General features: G+C 38.5%; 3 protein-coding genes and 1 pseudogene across 4 annotated transcripts; 3 read left to right on the forward strand and 1 right to left on the reverse strand.

The window, feature by feature from the left end:
* Positions 1-1,396: 1,396 nt before the first annotated feature.
* Positions 1,397-3,311, forward strand: LOC121761334 (annotated as a pseudogene).
* A 2,698-nt stretch (positions 3,312-6,009) lies between these two features.
* On the reverse strand, positions 6,010-9,323 carry LOC121760986 (probable E3 ubiquitin-protein ligase BAH1-like). Of its 2 annotated transcripts, XR_006041885.1 has the most exons (7): positions 8,921-9,323; positions 7,192-7,436; positions 6,835-7,080; positions 6,598-6,735; positions 6,447-6,505; positions 6,194-6,381; positions 6,010-6,072 (listed from the first exon to the last, which is right to left on the reverse strand). XR_006041885.1 is itself a non-coding variant. In XM_042156569.1 (6 exons), the coding sequence occupies exons 1-6, from the start codon at positions 9,123-9,125 to the stop codon at positions 6,276-6,278; spliced, it is 999 nt and encodes a 332-aa protein (XP_042012503.1). In that variant the 5' UTR covers positions 9,126-9,323; the 3' UTR covers positions 6,010-6,275. The 2 variants fall into 2 exon arrangements, 1 of the variants encoding a protein (XP_042012503.1); XM_042156569.1 differs by having other exon boundaries at positions 6,010-6,381.
* Positions 9,324-13,304: 3,981 nt separating this feature from the next.
* LOC121760798 lies at positions 13,305-14,093 on the forward strand. The gene has a single exon (XM_042156415.1). The coding sequence runs from the start codon at positions 13,305-13,307 to the stop codon at positions 14,091-14,093; it is 789 nt and encodes a 262-aa protein (XP_042012349.1).
* An 84-nt stretch (positions 14,094-14,177) lies between these two features.
* Positions 14,178-15,530, forward strand: LOC121760799 (uncharacterized protein K02A2.6-like). Its single transcript, XM_042156416.1, has one exon. It carries the CDS (start codon positions 14,178-14,180, stop codon positions 15,528-15,530), a length of 1,353 nt encoding a protein of 450 aa, XP_042012350.1.
* Positions 15,531-16,313: the final 783 nt, after the last annotated feature.

A 16,313-nucleotide genomic window follows, 5' to 3' on the forward strand; every position in this document is an offset into this window, starting at 1 on the left:
ATCAACCTAAGAGTAATTAAACTCAATTTCGAGCCGGAATTCCCATATCGGATGATGATTCCGGCAAGCAGCGACTTATCGATCACCGTCTTCAGCTTCACATTCTTCGCCCCGGTCAGCTTCTGCACGCGCTTCGCGATCTCCGCCAGATGCTGCGGCTCCAGCTCCACTACCGACGCCACTGTCGCCACCTCCGTCTCCGACAGCCGATTCGCGATCAGCTCGAACTCCGCCGTGATCTCCTTGATCAGATCCACTTGCTTCATGTCCGTGAAGTTAACTTTTAAATGAAGTAAAAATTTACATAATCTAATTTTTCTGTGCAATGACAATTATACCCCACCTTGTTATTGTGAAGTAAATTTGTGATAGAGAGAACTAATTTCTCCTTTAAATTTGAAAATTATATGTATTAATACTAGCCCTTGATTTTCTTGATCTTGTGGCTGTGATTTGTTCTCTAGTTATGTGGTTAATGAGCTCTTGCCCTAGATCACTACTCTCTCTATATATATTTTGGTGTGTATCGCCCAAGTTTATACATATTCAATTTTATTAGTAGATTTTAACAATAATTAATATAATTAAACTCTATACTGTAAATTGGTGGATGTAATATGCATTCCTGTAATACACATGTTTTTTTGCCTCTACTAGTAAAAAAATTTACAGTCTTGTACTTTGTTCGTTCATGTTGGAAGTCTCATTTTATTATATACTATATCCAATTGATATTTCATTATAATTTTTTATAAGTGAGATGTATATTTTATTCATGTTGCAGTCATTTATTCCACTCATAACATGTTTAATTAATTTATTAGAATGTATTAATATTAATTTTATTTATTCGTTGACCGCAGGTTCTTTGGGAGAAACATGCTCAAGGGATTTTGGTGCTCCTTGTAGTAAAAAAGATCCATTTATATGTTTAGATATATGCAAGAAAAATGTTGGTCCCAATTTTGTTGCTGCATGTGTTGGCGACATAGAAACTTTTTGTTCTTGTACTTATGGTTGTTAAGAACATATAAATGTGATAAGCCCTACAAATGAATAAAATTTACCTTCTTATTTTGGTGCTCAAGGGATATATGCAGTTTTTTTTTAATTCTATTTATCACGAAATGCCAAAATTTTATTGACAAATAATGGGATACAAATAAAGCATTTCACAAATGTGGCCAATTACAGACTGAAAGGGAAATACATAATTTATTCAGTTTGATTCGATTTTATTTTATTGGATACCTCAATCATTTTGAATACACATTAAAATTTTTATATGGAGTATTTTCATGTTTTTCGTACCCAAATAAATAACTAATGATTTAAGCATCAAAATTTAACTAATAACTTATAAAATTAAACCATCGTCTGGGTTTAACAACTCATTTCAATTCAATCTTGTACAATAAGATCAAAATCAAATTTAAGAGCATTCCAGCAATCTTGTTTTAGTTAATCTGTGGGAGCTATGGAAGATGAAAGAGAGGCGCTGACTCTCGTGGCAAGAAAGCCCAGTTTCTCGCTGCCCACTGCTTGCCCCAATTGTCTCCCTGTTTACATTTATCTTAAATTTGCCAACATCCCATTCACGTTGGAATTCAATCTCATTCATCCTGATTCTGGTATTTCATTCTTTTTTTAATCGTATCAAAACTTTTTCTTTTTAATTTTAATTTCTGCTGTCGATTTTCCTTTTATCAAGTAATTGCTGGTTCATGTTTTTGGTTTAATATACTCTCACACCTTCTTTTGTTTATAATTTCTCTGCAAAAATGAACCTTCTCCTGTGTGCTTTGTTTTAAAAGGATCAAATAGTTATTCTTCAGGTTTCTCGTTACATGATTGGTTGCTTTTGGATTATGAATTTGTGGATTTATTGTGTTTGCCTTTTTTAGTTATTCTGCAATGAGCTTCTTATTTGCAAGATTACGGTTGATTGTGTTTGAACATTGCTATTTTTGCTGTCCGAAAACAGTTGTTAGACTGAACACTATATGTTTAGAATCTCTTTTAAAAGAAAATGAATCTAAGGCCTCCAGCTAAATGGTTCTAAACATAGATCGATGAAATAATTCTCAAGCAATCAGATATTTCCAAGTTAAGTAGATTTTTGTGAAAGGGAAATACTAGCTTTCTCTGCGTGATTCATTTAAAGGTGTATAATGCTACCATACGTAGTCGAATTCGAATATCAGCAGGTGAATATTCATTATTCCATAGCTAAGTTATTTAATTTTTTGGTTTAGAAAAGCTTTAGATGATTACCATGGTAATTGGTATTGCAGAGGAACTTGTGAAATTTTATTATGTAAAATGTGGATCTTGATATTAACTTTTGACAAAAAAACTTCTTTTTTGTTGGTGGGGCCATTAACTTTCAATATATGCATTAATCTTGCTATTAGTAACACCAAACATGATATTTTGGTTTTTGCTGTTTATACACTGAAAATCATTATATTTTTTTTGTAAGTATGCGTCTCTGGCCCTCTGCTGCTACTTTTAGCTGCCCTGTAGTCTCTGTATCTCAAATAATGGATATGCATTGTATCCCTACCAGATCAGATACCATTTGTTGAGTCTGGTGATTATGTTGCTTATAACAATGAGAACGGTGGGGTCCTTCAGAAATTAAAGGAAGATGGCATTGTTGACTTGGATGCTGAGGTCAGTAGTATACCTGAATGGGTATCATTTAAGGCGATGGTTAGTCATGGCTTGCTGATGCAGTCTTGTATGAACTATGGGTGAGTTCCGATGGCAAGTCAGCTCACAAGATTTATTACTCTGATCTCCCTTGGCCAATTGGAAAGATTTTGTACTATAAGCAAGTTTATGCAGTGAAACAACTGCTTGGGATAACATCAGAGAATGCAGAAAGGAGGGAAGAAGAGGTATTTCTGTTTAGACATATTTCTCATCTAGTTTTTTTTGGTGTCTACTGTCTAGTTATGTAAGATTGTCTAGCCTACAAGGTGAAACAACTACTTGTGCTGTTTTTATGTGCAGATATATAGAGAGTAACTATGGCATATAGTGCTTTGTCAGCTAGATTGGGGGAACATACCTTTTTCTTCGAAGAAAGGCAATTTCCTTTGCTCTGTGTAAACCTGACTTGCTGCTACGTTTTCTTGTTTTATAGTACTATTTGGTAAATGCTGCCTAACACAATGTTTCTGATTCAAGCCAACAAGTTTGGATGCAGTTTTTCTTGGGCATGCTCTGTTTACTCTTCTTGCTTTACCTGTGAGTACTTCTAATGGTTATATTTGAATCATCATTGTAAGTGGAGACTTCCTTTCTGAAGTGAGTTTTGAATCCAGTACAATGAAATTTAAAACAGAATAAGCAAATATTCCTCATTAATTAGTTCAACACTTCCAAAGTTCGACAAAAAAATGTTAGCCATGATCAATTCCAAAGTTGGACAAAAAAATGTTAGAGATGATCAAGACGTAAAAATTTGTTTTGGTAATTATATATTTAAATTTTGAGTTGCAAATTTCAACACAAAAATTTTCTTATTTTTGGTTGTGAATTTGTTATGCTAAAAGTATAATTATTCACACAAAATACTAGTAAAAATTTGATAAGTGCCTCGATCGTTCTAATCCGACGGATAAAAATCGTCAGCCATCTGATCAGGTTCCCTTAATAAAAGTTGATCTCATTTCTCAACGAAACTATACAACATGATAGTAAGTATTAAGCAACCACCATTAATCACATTGTCAAACCCTAGTTTTTTGCAGCAACGGCGTGATGGAGTTGGGCGGCGGCGGCAACGAATAATAGCGCTTGCATGACTGATTCATGCGCGTCATCCTTGATTCCAATTTTATCGAATGTCCCCGAACAGACTTGCTCCCAACTTGTTTGCACCGGAACAGCGCCTCCGAAACCATCTGCACTGGATTAAGTGAGACAATTTGTTTGATCTGATGTGGATTTTAGTTAATTACATGATGGTTACATTAACCCTATTCTAAATATATTTTGCAAAAGATAAATTAACAAGATTGCAGTCAAAAGCCACATCCAATTCACAAAATTTTGAATTGTAAATAATCTCAACAAATTGAGTTATTACGTAGTACATATAATTACTATTGTAATATGACAGTAATTTATAAAAAAGAATGGGGTGTATACAAAGGGAAGTTGATCAATTGCTAACTCATCATTTAATTACTAACTACAACTAATTAAAGATTATATGATTTTAAAAATCCTGTGGTCTATAATTTGACATGTGTAATTTCGTTTTTCATTTTTTAATATTAAAAAGATAATAGCAACTATCAAATATAGGGTTTAGAAACACAATGTCAAGATAGTGTATGAAATACATCAACACAAAGACATGACAATGTCAATACAATTTCATATTGACATTGTACAAGCATTGTATTGACATATTATATTATGTGTGGTGTATTGATATTAAGCTGTTAACGAAATATATGAAAATTTTTGAAAAAAAATTTCAAATTTTGACATCGGAACATATGCAAGTGAGATCTCGTTAGAATCCTTATGAAATTATCTTTAATTTGATATATGTTGTGTGAAAAAATAATTTAAATCGAGAAAGTTATATGCATTTTAAAATTATGTGATGGGGTATTTTTTAAAAGTTAGTTACAACTAATTTATTGTAAATTTGACCTTAATACCCTTATTGGCGTTTTTTTATTGTATTAACATTCTGGGGCTGATGATCTAGGCCCTTGATTTGAATATCTAATGGCTATTATTTAATTATAGTTAGTAATTAAATATAGAGTTAGCAATATAACACTCCGCTAATTAAGGTATGCACTAATTAATAATTTTATCATATTATTTTATAAAAAGAAAGGACAAAAAGAAGATAAAAAAAACATGATCCGCTAGAAATGCATATTAGTTGCGCCGAGAAAAATCAAACAATTCCTACATGGTTAAATATTAAATTAAAACATGTTAGTAAACGATCTGCATTGTAATATTTCAAACTTAGATTCAACTTCTATAACATGAAATATAAGGGCATATGATATATCAATGATGCGTCGATTATTTGCAATACAGATCTAAGGTTGAAACCCAACTGTTCTTCCATTTCCAAGTAAAAAATTGGTGTTTATAAAATTAAGTTGTCGATATAAATTGGACATAATAAAATCGTAAAAAAAACTAAATCAACAAATATTACTACATACTACTATTATCTAGTAGTACATTTAATAGCCTGGTATTAGGTATATATAATTATTATAATTACATAATGGTTTGAGTGAAGCTAACGTCAGTAATATATTTCTAGTCAATGGAAATAATATAATATGTCCATAGTTGATATATTGGCGTAATGATAATTAATATTCACTGTAGTTGTCAATATACAATACTACAATTAGTAGTTAGGTGATACAAATATATATATATATATATATATATATATATATATATATATATATATATATATATATATATAATATTGTAGTCATGCAATAAATGTAGTCATACAATATAGTGCCATTCCAACAAGAAAATTGGCACATTTCGAATTTTATAAACTTTGGTATTACGTGACATAATTAGCAGTTTGACTCACAAACTTTGTACAAATGGTCACAGAAACTCCAACTCTTATATTTTGGCCCACATTCTTAGTTTAAATTTTTTTATTAATTAAAGAAATCATTGAACTTTTTTCATTATATTTGGCTATTTTCTATGTAAGAAAAAATGTTGTGTGATACAAAAAAAAAATAAAAGCTAACTTAATAGTATTTGAGATTAGCAATCAAATTGAAAATTAATTACAAAATAAGTTAAAATTGAAATGGTAAGATATAAATTATCATTTTTTAAACTAATATTGTCCTGAAATTTATTTTCTCATGTATTGTCATGCAACATGCAAATTGCATTATTGATGATTTAGTCATATTTTTCCAAATAAAATACTGTAGAAAGCACCATGCATGGCAAAATAATTATATGGAGTAGATAAGACTTGAAGAAAGAGCATCTTACCACTGAAATGTTGTGGGAAAACAGCAGAAGGTCAGAAACCTATATTTCCAAAAAGAAATAAGTCAGTGGAGAGGAGTGTGCAAAATTACAGTATCTGTGCCACTCATTAAAATGATATCGCCCAGATGATCAAATGCATCGGCGGTTAGAGGCCGATCACCTCTGCAGTGACAAATAACGAATCGGAATATATTGTTCCGGGCATGGAGGGAAGCCAGCAAGAAACATTAGAGAGCGTCATGTCAATATCCGATCATGTACTCAGTTTGCGTCTCCCAATAGACCTTTGTTTGCTTAACCATGTCAGCCCGTTCAGTAACCAGCCGCTCCTTCCAGTATTCCTTGCACCTACCAACGTAAAACAATTCAAAATCCGTTTGCAGGAAACACAACAATCAAAATTCTCTACTCACTCTTTCTTAAGAAGCAAATCCAGTTCCATCATATGGACTGCCTTGGTGTATACACCAACCTGGAGTGAAGCCAAATATCACATAGAGCTTTCATAAAACTTACTCATTGAGTTATAAATTGTATATATTATAAATAAGCAGGAAACATTACCTCTCTGCACACGGGACATTTTGATTCTGTGTTCGCAGCCTTGAGGCCTTGAAAAACCATAACTGAAGCTGCAGAGCAAGCACATGATTTGCAGAAGATATGCCCACAGCTCAAGGCATACGGATTGAAAACTAAATCCTGACAATTATTTGACAGAAACACGTCTACTTATTCTGTTGCGACAGAAAAAATTAAAAGAACACTTCCATAAGAATTTACCAAATAAAATAACCTTACCAAGCAAATTGCACAAGTTAGATTGTATTCTAGTTTCACATTATCTGGGAGGATCAAAGTCATTGTGGGCGCTGAATCAGTTAAGTCAAATAAGAATGGATTGTGGAGCCCACCAGTGTCGCCTCTACGTTCATTGAAGTTCTTACAGAAAGCCCCTAATTCCATTAACCAAGGTGACTGCAGAATTTCTGTATGTTCTGCACGCATTTTAGACTTGAACTTGCTTCCATTGGCAGAACTATGTATCTGTATCAATTCATAAATTTGGTGAAGAATGTAAGAAGAAAAACATGAACAGGCATAGGGTTAGGAATTTGGCAGCAATCAAAACTAACAGCAGAACCAGCCTCTACTTACTTTATCATACTTCTTGAGAATTTTCCGCATGGCCATAGCATTCATCATAACATATTCGGTTAACATCCGACATTCTTGTGCTGTCTTTCGTTTAGGGGCAGCAAAACAATAGCGCAAAAATGTAAAATATCGCTGCGCTCCACCATGGATATGAAATTGGAGAAGCTGCCTCACTCTTGAACTAAAGCATCCAGCTATATCAGTAGCCTCCTTCATCAGCTCGGAGAAGAATTTCTGATCACAAACTAAATTATGCAAAAAGACGACATTATGAGCGCCGTAAGAGCTAAACTTGAGCTAATAATATGGAACTAGAGATGAGGAATAGAAAGAAAAGATGAAAAGCATTTGTAAGACATTTTTCTGTAGTTTCATAGTTCAGAATCTGGGACATGCGCACAACATTCGCAGGTTGAAACCATACATGGGGTATTCCAGCGATCAATAGTCACTAATACTTTCATTTATCAAGTCTTGCACATTGACTACTCTCCATGTTATTTTTTCTAGAAGCTCCAATTTGTGAATCACAATCACATTATCAGGAAAGTTCATCAACCTTCCAGAATAATCTTCATTCTGGTGGAGTGCAGTTGTAAGTAAGTAAACCACAGGTCTAACTAATTATTTTTTAAAATAAAAATAACTGGATACAAGTCTGCTTCAACAGTCTGCCTAATTGCTGTGCATTTGACACTAATTGTTGAACTCAGTTCATAATGCCATTATAAGATTAGCAACCAAACTTAAATGATGTTGTTCCTTAGTATCTAAATATAGTTTCTTTTAGAATCCCAGAATAACATAACAGTGAAATTATTACATATGCTTGCTTGATGGAGTTGAATATTCACAATAGATGGTACTAGCTTTTTATGTTAACAAAGCCACTGCAAAGGGAACTCCAACATATGCTTCTTACTGATTTAAGCATATGGTAATTTTATTATCGAGAATGCCTGTGCATTTATCATAACCTTTACTATCATATTTGCAACACACGAAATAAGAGACATCAAACATATAAAACTAGTCGGATAGCATTTCAATATACATACAGCCAAGACCAGCTCACTGCTTCCGGTTTGCACATCCAGATAACTATTCAGTATCTTCCTCATTTCTATTACTATCGCATATACAAAAGGTAAACTATGTAGACTACAGACTACATGCCCGATACTGCACCCAAATACTAGGATAAAAGCGTTCTTAATCACAAAGAAGATAATTCTCCAAGGGATCAAGATGAAAGTTAATTTACGCATTTGCAATGAGGACCGTATCAATTGTCATCAAGAGCAATGGGGACTTAATACCAGGTATATAATATTTGACCCTCCTATATTGACTCCCCAATCCGAAAGTAATAGAAAATCTTTCTCACACAATAGCTGCATAATTACGAGATACAGTGACAATGCAGCACATGGAAGCATAGTCAGTGCAAGATACAATAGTTTCAGAAGTTGGGTTACAAAGTTACACTGTTATCATATGATTAATCATTAACTCCAACATTCAGAATAATCACCCAATGCATCAGATATACATATTCCTATTCACAAAACTATACACATTGTCCTTTTTCCTAGGTCAGCCACAAAACAGCATCAAACAAAGCCCCCTCATATCTCAATCAGAAGAAGCCACACACACACATATTACATATACGATGGAATAGCATAATTAAAGCAGTGATTAAAAGAAGAGGCGAGGCATTACTGACATTGGCAGGACTCAAGTTGGCAAAACTGAGAGAATGCGGCTTCATCCCCATTATCGTCAACAGAAGGGGAATCGTTGATAGCCCTACAACTTCTGCATCTTTTGAGCACTTTCTTGAGGCGCTTGTACTCCACGTGGCGGCAATTCTTCACGAACCTCCCTTGATTCGTTTCCAGATACACCGAAAACTTCTCCCCAAACTTCATCGCTCCCGCATCAAACTGCGTTGATTGAATTCAAGTGTTCGCGGCTCAACAAAATTGAAATCTCTGTTCCGACTCATATAAATCGGGAAAAGGGCATTTATTAGATCAAAAGGAGGAGGCGATTGAAGAAGATGAGCTGCGCAGATTAATACTTCCGCGTTTTTCGTAGGAAGCAAAGCAACAATCTCTATCCCTAACAACTGCATGCATAGTTGCCATTTTTCATTAGTACAATATTTTATTTCGAAATAACAGTCATTTTTTATAGATTTATTTAAATATTGCAGTACGATTTGAAAATTATACTAAATTATAAATTTTGAATTTTTCATAATTATTTTATATATATTAAAAAAGGATAGTACATATTTTGGTGATGTTAAAATCGATTAAAATAAAGAAAGAAATCTATTTATATTAGTGAAATAATATCATTTTAAACATTAACAAAAGACATCTTTTATATTCGGATTGATTATTGAGAAGAAAATTGAAAATTTATAATATAATAATGTTTACAGAGTTTATGAGACTTGACTAACAAACTTTTATTATTTTAATTGATTTTATCCTTTTTATTTTATGTATTTAATGAATTTAAATTTATTAATACAATTCTCATTACTACATCATGTATTACACGTTTAATAATAATAATAATAATAATAATAATAATAATAATAATAATAATAATTTTACTTGCAAATAGTAAGAGTAGCACCGAAAACAATCTGAGATAATTGAAAATAGTGTATTTATAACGTAGAAGTAGTGTTTATTTGATATTTGAACAAAAATTCATTGATAAAACTTGAATAAATATAAATGATCCTTGGATTCCGCGTATATTGAAAACCGTAAAGTTTCTTAAAATCAATTTTCCTTTTTTTTATTATTACTTAAATCGGGTCATATTAGAGCATCCTTAACGCGCGGGGTCAGGCCGCAATGAGCGAGTCCCGGCCCGTGCGTGGCGTTGGAGGGGAGAAAGTTCCGGCCCAGGCCGGTCCCGGGGCCGCAGTTGCGGCCTGGGGACACTCCCGGGGTCCGGCCTGGCCGGCGTTAAGTGTGCCCGGCCGCAACGAACGTGTCCCGGCCCAGCGTTAGATGCTCTCCAAGCCGGGCTGCAAGTCCCCAAAATTTATTTATTTTTTCGAATTTTTGTCTATAAATACTGAACATTTGGCCACCTGATAAGGCCTATTTCATGCATCGATTTAGAGGTAAAAAGTACGCTACTTGATCGGTTTATCGCACAAAAGCAAGTGTTAATTGTGCAGGAATACCGTTTGACCAAGGCAACAAGGCCAAACTTATCAAGCAAGTACAACAGGAGAAAAAGGCCAAAAATCGGGGAGTTGATCAAGGGGAGTAATCAAGCAATTAAGGAGGGGACCACTGGCTTCCAGAAGAATGACACGTGAGGCTTATGAGCTGGATGGTGCGCATCATTCTGTTAGCAAGGACGACGTTCTAAAAGAGAACATGCGCTGATACATGAGACGCAAGGACGGAGCTGAGTCATGAATCTGTTATTGAAAAGCGACGTCATTCTAGAAGGAAGGCACGTAGTAATCGATGAGTCGCTCGCTCACAGCGTGAGCGAATATCCTCTGCCAAGATCGTTATCCAGCTGGAGATTGTGCGAAGTGCCTATAAATACAGGATGTGCCACCATAATAAAAGGGAGAGCTCCTTTTACGTTTTAGTTTACGTGTTAGTTTAGTCTATGTTTTAGTTTAGTTTCCCAGTTGTAAAGATAGTTAGAGAAATAGTCAGCTAGAGAGAGGGAGCGTGACAGAGCACTCAATATCTGTTCGGCGTTGTCTCGAATTTCTATCCGACAGAGTTCCTCGGCTTTACTTGCTTTCTTATTTCCCGAAGTTGTTAGCTTAGTTTGATTTCGAGTTGTTCTGTAGTTAAAGAATCAATCTTTCTGTATTCCGTGTGCTTGCAACATTGTTCTGAGTTTTGGATATAAAATTGGAGTTGTTTAGTTTACGATTTCGTATTCACTGTTCTAATTTAATTTCGCTTTAGATTTTGATCCAGTGTTTAATCATGTCGAATAGCAAAGTGTTTGTGTTTTCGCCGCATGCCCAGGTAGTAAGTTTTATTCCAGCATGTCACTTACTTGATCCAGTAGTTAGCAGAACCTTGATCCAATAGATAGTTTACTTTCTGCCTAAGGTAAAATCAGTAGTTAAAAACTCCCAAAATTAAAGCGAGGCAGCAGCCGACCCCCTGTTCACTACTCACACACTTGATACACTGGTTTCTCTGTGGGATCGACCCCGAACTTGCCGCTTTACTGTTAAAGTAGTGCAAAATTGGGAGTTATAAATTACATTGGTGGCTAGCGAGATCGTGAACGCCTTGATCAAGTGGCAACGACATTTGCTAAGTGATCCATCCGGTTCAGTTATCTTCCATATAACTTGATCCAAACTCGAACGCGAGAACGCCCTCATAAGCACCTACCAAAATGGCGCTGTTGCAGGGGAAGCATGATGTTATTCTATGTTTGTGTGTAGTGCATAGGTGTAAATAGTTTTGTTTCATTCTTTTCTCATTCGTTTTTCTTTCCTTTTATGAGAAGGTACCAACGCGGTGGGCACTAGAATCATCCCCATATATACAGAGACACTAGCGCTCATTAGAGAGTCCAGGAAGCCGGTGTTGTTACCACGCGATACAGAGCCGCATTAGCAGCAGCAGCGGTAGCTGATCAACTGACCAGCGAAGAAGAAGGAGAACAGAACGCACCACCCCAACCAACACCACTTGAACAAGCAAAAGTAGAAATGGCCCTCGTCGATAACGACTCAGGAATTGGCTCTCTGTACGCTCATGACGAGAAGGAGTCCACCCATGCCATTGCCATTACTCCTAGGATGCGGACCATCGCTATCAAATCAGGGGTGCTGGCAGTTTGTCCAATTTCTATGGTCTCTCGAAGGAGTGTCCTTACGCCTTTCTGGAAGAATTCTGCAGATACTGCGACATCCAACTTGTGCCGACCGAATCTACTTCTGAAGATTATAGGCTGAATGTTATTCCCTTCGTCTTAAAGGGCGATGCGGGAGTCTGGCTTTCGAGGTTGCCAGAAGGATCCATCAGAACCTGGGCCGAGTTCCGGATGATATTTTTAGATCGCTTCTTCCCAGCGTCGAAGACGAGTGCCCTTAAATGGAAGATTATCGAGGCCAGACAGGAGTACGATGAGCCCCTCAGCCAGTACTGGGATAGATTTCAAGGGTTGCTCCAAGCATGCCCCAACCACAAAATGGGAGAAAGGGAGATCTACTCAACCTTCTACGGTGGACTCATAGTGGATAGCAAGAACGATCTTAACCTAGCAGCTCAGGGGGATTTCTCTAAGACCCCATTCAGCCAAGCAAAGAGTATACTAGAGAGATTGATTGAAGCCAAGCGGTCGTATGAGACATCCCGTGGCCAGTACAGAAGGGGTGCAGCACACGCAGCAGAGGCGCGCAGTGATGAAAAGTTAGAGGCTCGATTCGAGCAAATGGAGAAGAAGCTGCTAGAGGCAGTCGAGAAGTCTAGAGCGCCTCCACCACCTGCATCGAAGGAAAAACAATATGCGCCGCCACAGCCGCCGCCCGAGGAGCACCACTATTACTATTGCGAGTTTCCCCCTGAGGCGGAGCCGCAACCCATGGCAACTGGATCCAGGGAAAGCAAAGGGACGCACCGTGGAGAGACCACCCAAATTTCAGGTGGACTGATCAGAATCAAAGCCATCTGCCTTAACCATCGATACAACAGATACAACCCTCTGAAGGGCAACCAAACTAGCCCGCTCGGAACCCAGAAAGATCAAACAATGGAGGGAACAGAATGTAGGGAGGTCAAGGTAATTGGTCAGGTGGACCTCAAGGGAATTGGTCCAGTGGAGGGCAGCCAAACTGGTCAAGCCGACAGAATGAAGGAAACTGGGGGTACAGACAACAAGGCCCCCAGTCAAGCAACCAGGGCAGGCAACCGGGCAACCAGATGGTGAGTTATGTCCCGCCACACTAGAGAGGCAACCAACAGCACACCCAGTTGCCATACCAGCAAGAGCACTACGGACAGTTCGACTAATCACAGCCCAACCACGCTAGGGGGCTGCCGAATCATCGATATAATCGGCACTCCAACAAAGGATCTGGAGATATGATAGTCTCGCACCATCCCAATGATGCAATGAGGGAAATCCAGGATGCCCAGAAAGAGCAGCGGGCGGCGTTGGATATGCTTACAAAGCAACTTTCTCAAGTTGCGATGTCGTTGGGAGAGCTGAGGGGAAATGAGGGAAAAATCCTTGCTACTGTGCAGCCACCTGGTCGTGAAAACATCAGCGAAGTGTCCCTAAGATCAGGGAAAGTCTACCAAAGCCCTAGCCCACCTGTGATGTCTCCAGCATCAATGTCTGGACCAAGCCGTGAAGAGGAAGGAGAATCCAGTAGGGTGGGTCAAGCAAAAGGGACAGACAAAGGCAAAGCGAAAGTGGGAGGTGAATCCTCAGAAGGAAGTCAGGGAGAAGAAGCAGAGAAAGTAAAACCATATCTGTACCGAGGAATGGTGACAAGGAAAAGAGACGCCATGATTGACGTGGCTAATATGTTCAAGGAAGTGGAAGTGAAGGTGCCGCTCTTGACGGCCTTAAAGATGCCCCCGATCAGTAAATTCGTCAAGGACTACCTGGCGGGAAAAATCAACAAAGAAGGGAGACTTATTACAGAGGAGAACGTCTCTGTCGTGATCCAGAGAAACGACCTCCCCTCCAAGAAGACTGATCCGGGAATGTTCACGCTCCCAATTTCGATTGGGGAAATTCAAGTGGAGCACGCGATGTGCGATTTGGGGACGTCTATCAACGTTCTACCATACTCCATCTATAGGAAGCTGGGAGCGGCCAAGCTCGTCGACACTGACATCATGATCCAATTGGCCGACAGATAGTGTATTCACCCGGAAGGAATTATGGAAGACGTGATTGTGAAGGTGAATAACTTTCTATACCCAGCTAATTTTTTCGTAATCAAAATGACGGAGCCAGCAGCAAGGGAATCGAGTGGAGTCCTACTGGGGAGGCTGTTCCTGTCTACGGCCAGCACCATAATAGACGTCCGTAATGGGACGATCAGCTTGGACTTCAATGGAGAGCAATTCACGTTCAATATCGATGAAGCCATGAAGAGGCCGGCCGACAGCGAAAACGTGTACTCAGTAGATGCGACTGAGCCCTTAGTACAGGAGTACTTGGAGGAAAAGTTCTTGAAGAGGCAGTTCACTGATTCCGCTGTTGATGAAGAAATCGAGAGAGGGGTTGTAGAGTGGTATGAGACCATGAATGTCGGAGAAATGGACGACCAAGCCATCGCGAAAGTGATGATGGATTTTTGTGAGCGCCCACGACCAGCTGGGTCAAGAGGGAAGGCTCAAGTGTCTAGCCTAGAGAAGCGGCTTGATCAAGGAAAGCTACTAGAGAGAGAAGCGGCAGAAAACCCTCTGCCTACTGAAGAGCCAAAGCCCGCGCAGGAATTGAAGCCATTTCCAGCACATCTTAAGTACGCCTACCTGGGAGAGGAAGAAACGAAGCCTGTAATAATCAACAGTCAGTTGACCCAGGGGCAGGAAGATAGATTGTTGGAGGTATTAAGAAAGAATGAGAAGGCTATCGGCTGGAAACTGACAGACCTGGTGGGCATCAGCCCGGACTTGTGTATGCATCATATCCGATTAGAGGAAGGAGCCAAACCACACCGTGACCAACAACGAAAGCTCAACCCCAACATGAGGGAAGAGGTGCTTAAGGAAATCGTCAAGTTGGTCTTAATCGGAATTATCTACTCCATCCCGGACAGTAACTGGGTCAGCCTAGTACACATGGTGCCGAAGAAAGGGGGAATCCAAGTAGTAAAGAATGAGAAAAACGAATTGATTCCGACAAGGCCAATCACGGGGTGGAGAATGTGCATTGACTATAGGAAGCTGAACGCAGCTACGAAGAAAGATCATTTCCCGCTGCCTTTCATTGATCAAATGCTTGAGAAGTTGGCAGGGAAGCAGTACTTCAGCTTCCTGGATGGTTATAGTGGTTACTTCCATATAGCAGTGAATCCGGATGACCAAGAAAAGACGACGTTCACATGTCCTTTCGGTACATACGCTTACAGGAGGATACCTTTTGGCCTCTATAACGCCCCAGGCACTTTCCAAAGATGCATGATGAGCATCTTCTCTGATCTGTTAGAAGAAATCTTCATGGACGACTTCACTGTCTATGGGGACACATTCGATCAAGGGCTGCACAGCCTGAACAGAGTATTGGAAAGATGCCGACCGAAGGACTTGGTTCTAAACTTTGAAAAATGCCATTTTATGGTTACCGAATGAATTGTCCTAGGTCATGTGGTGTCGAGCAGGGGAATAGAGGTCGACCAAGCAAAGATAGCGGTCATTGCAAAACTCTCGTATCCTACAACCAGAAGGAGATCAGAGCCTTTTTAGGACATGTTGGGTTCTATAGAAGATTTATAAAAGACTTTGCAAAGATAGCCTAGCCCCTGACGAAGCTACTCCAGAATGATGTGGAGTTTGAATTTTCTGATGCCTGCAAGACCGCGTTCCAGCTGCTAAAGGACAGATTGATAAGCTCTCCAATTATACGTGCCCCCGACTGGACTCACCCCTTTGAGGTAATGTGCGATGCTAGCGACTATGCTGTGGGGGCAGTATTAGGTCAGAAAATCGAAGGAAAGAGTTACGTAATCTTCTATGCTTCCAAAACTCTAAATCAAGCACAGAAGAATTACGACACGACTGAGAAGGAGATGCTATCGGTGGTCTACGCCTTCAAAAAATTCAGGCCTTATCTGCTAGGCTCGAAAGTGACAGTGTATACTGACCATGCGGCCATTAAATACTTACTAGCAAAGAAGGAATCGAAGCCGCGACTGATTAGATGTGTCCTCCTCTTGCAAGAATTCGACTGGGAGGCAGTGGATAAAAAGGGGAGCGAGAACAGAGTGGTGGATCACTTGAGTAGAATTTTGCAAGAAGACAACAGAGAGGCCATCTCTGATGCTTTCCCTGAGGAGCATCTCTATCTGATCAAGTCAGTTTCTAAACTTCACTGGATCAACCAGGCAGAGAGGGCTGATCAAGCCAATCAAGGAA

The sequence above is a fragment of the Salvia splendens genome, chromosome 13 (genome assembly GCF_004379255.2).
Source record: "Salvia splendens isolate huo1 chromosome 13, SspV2, whole genome shotgun sequence".
Lineage (NCBI taxonomy): Eukaryota > Viridiplantae > Streptophyta > Magnoliopsida > Lamiales > Lamiaceae > Salvia > Salvia splendens.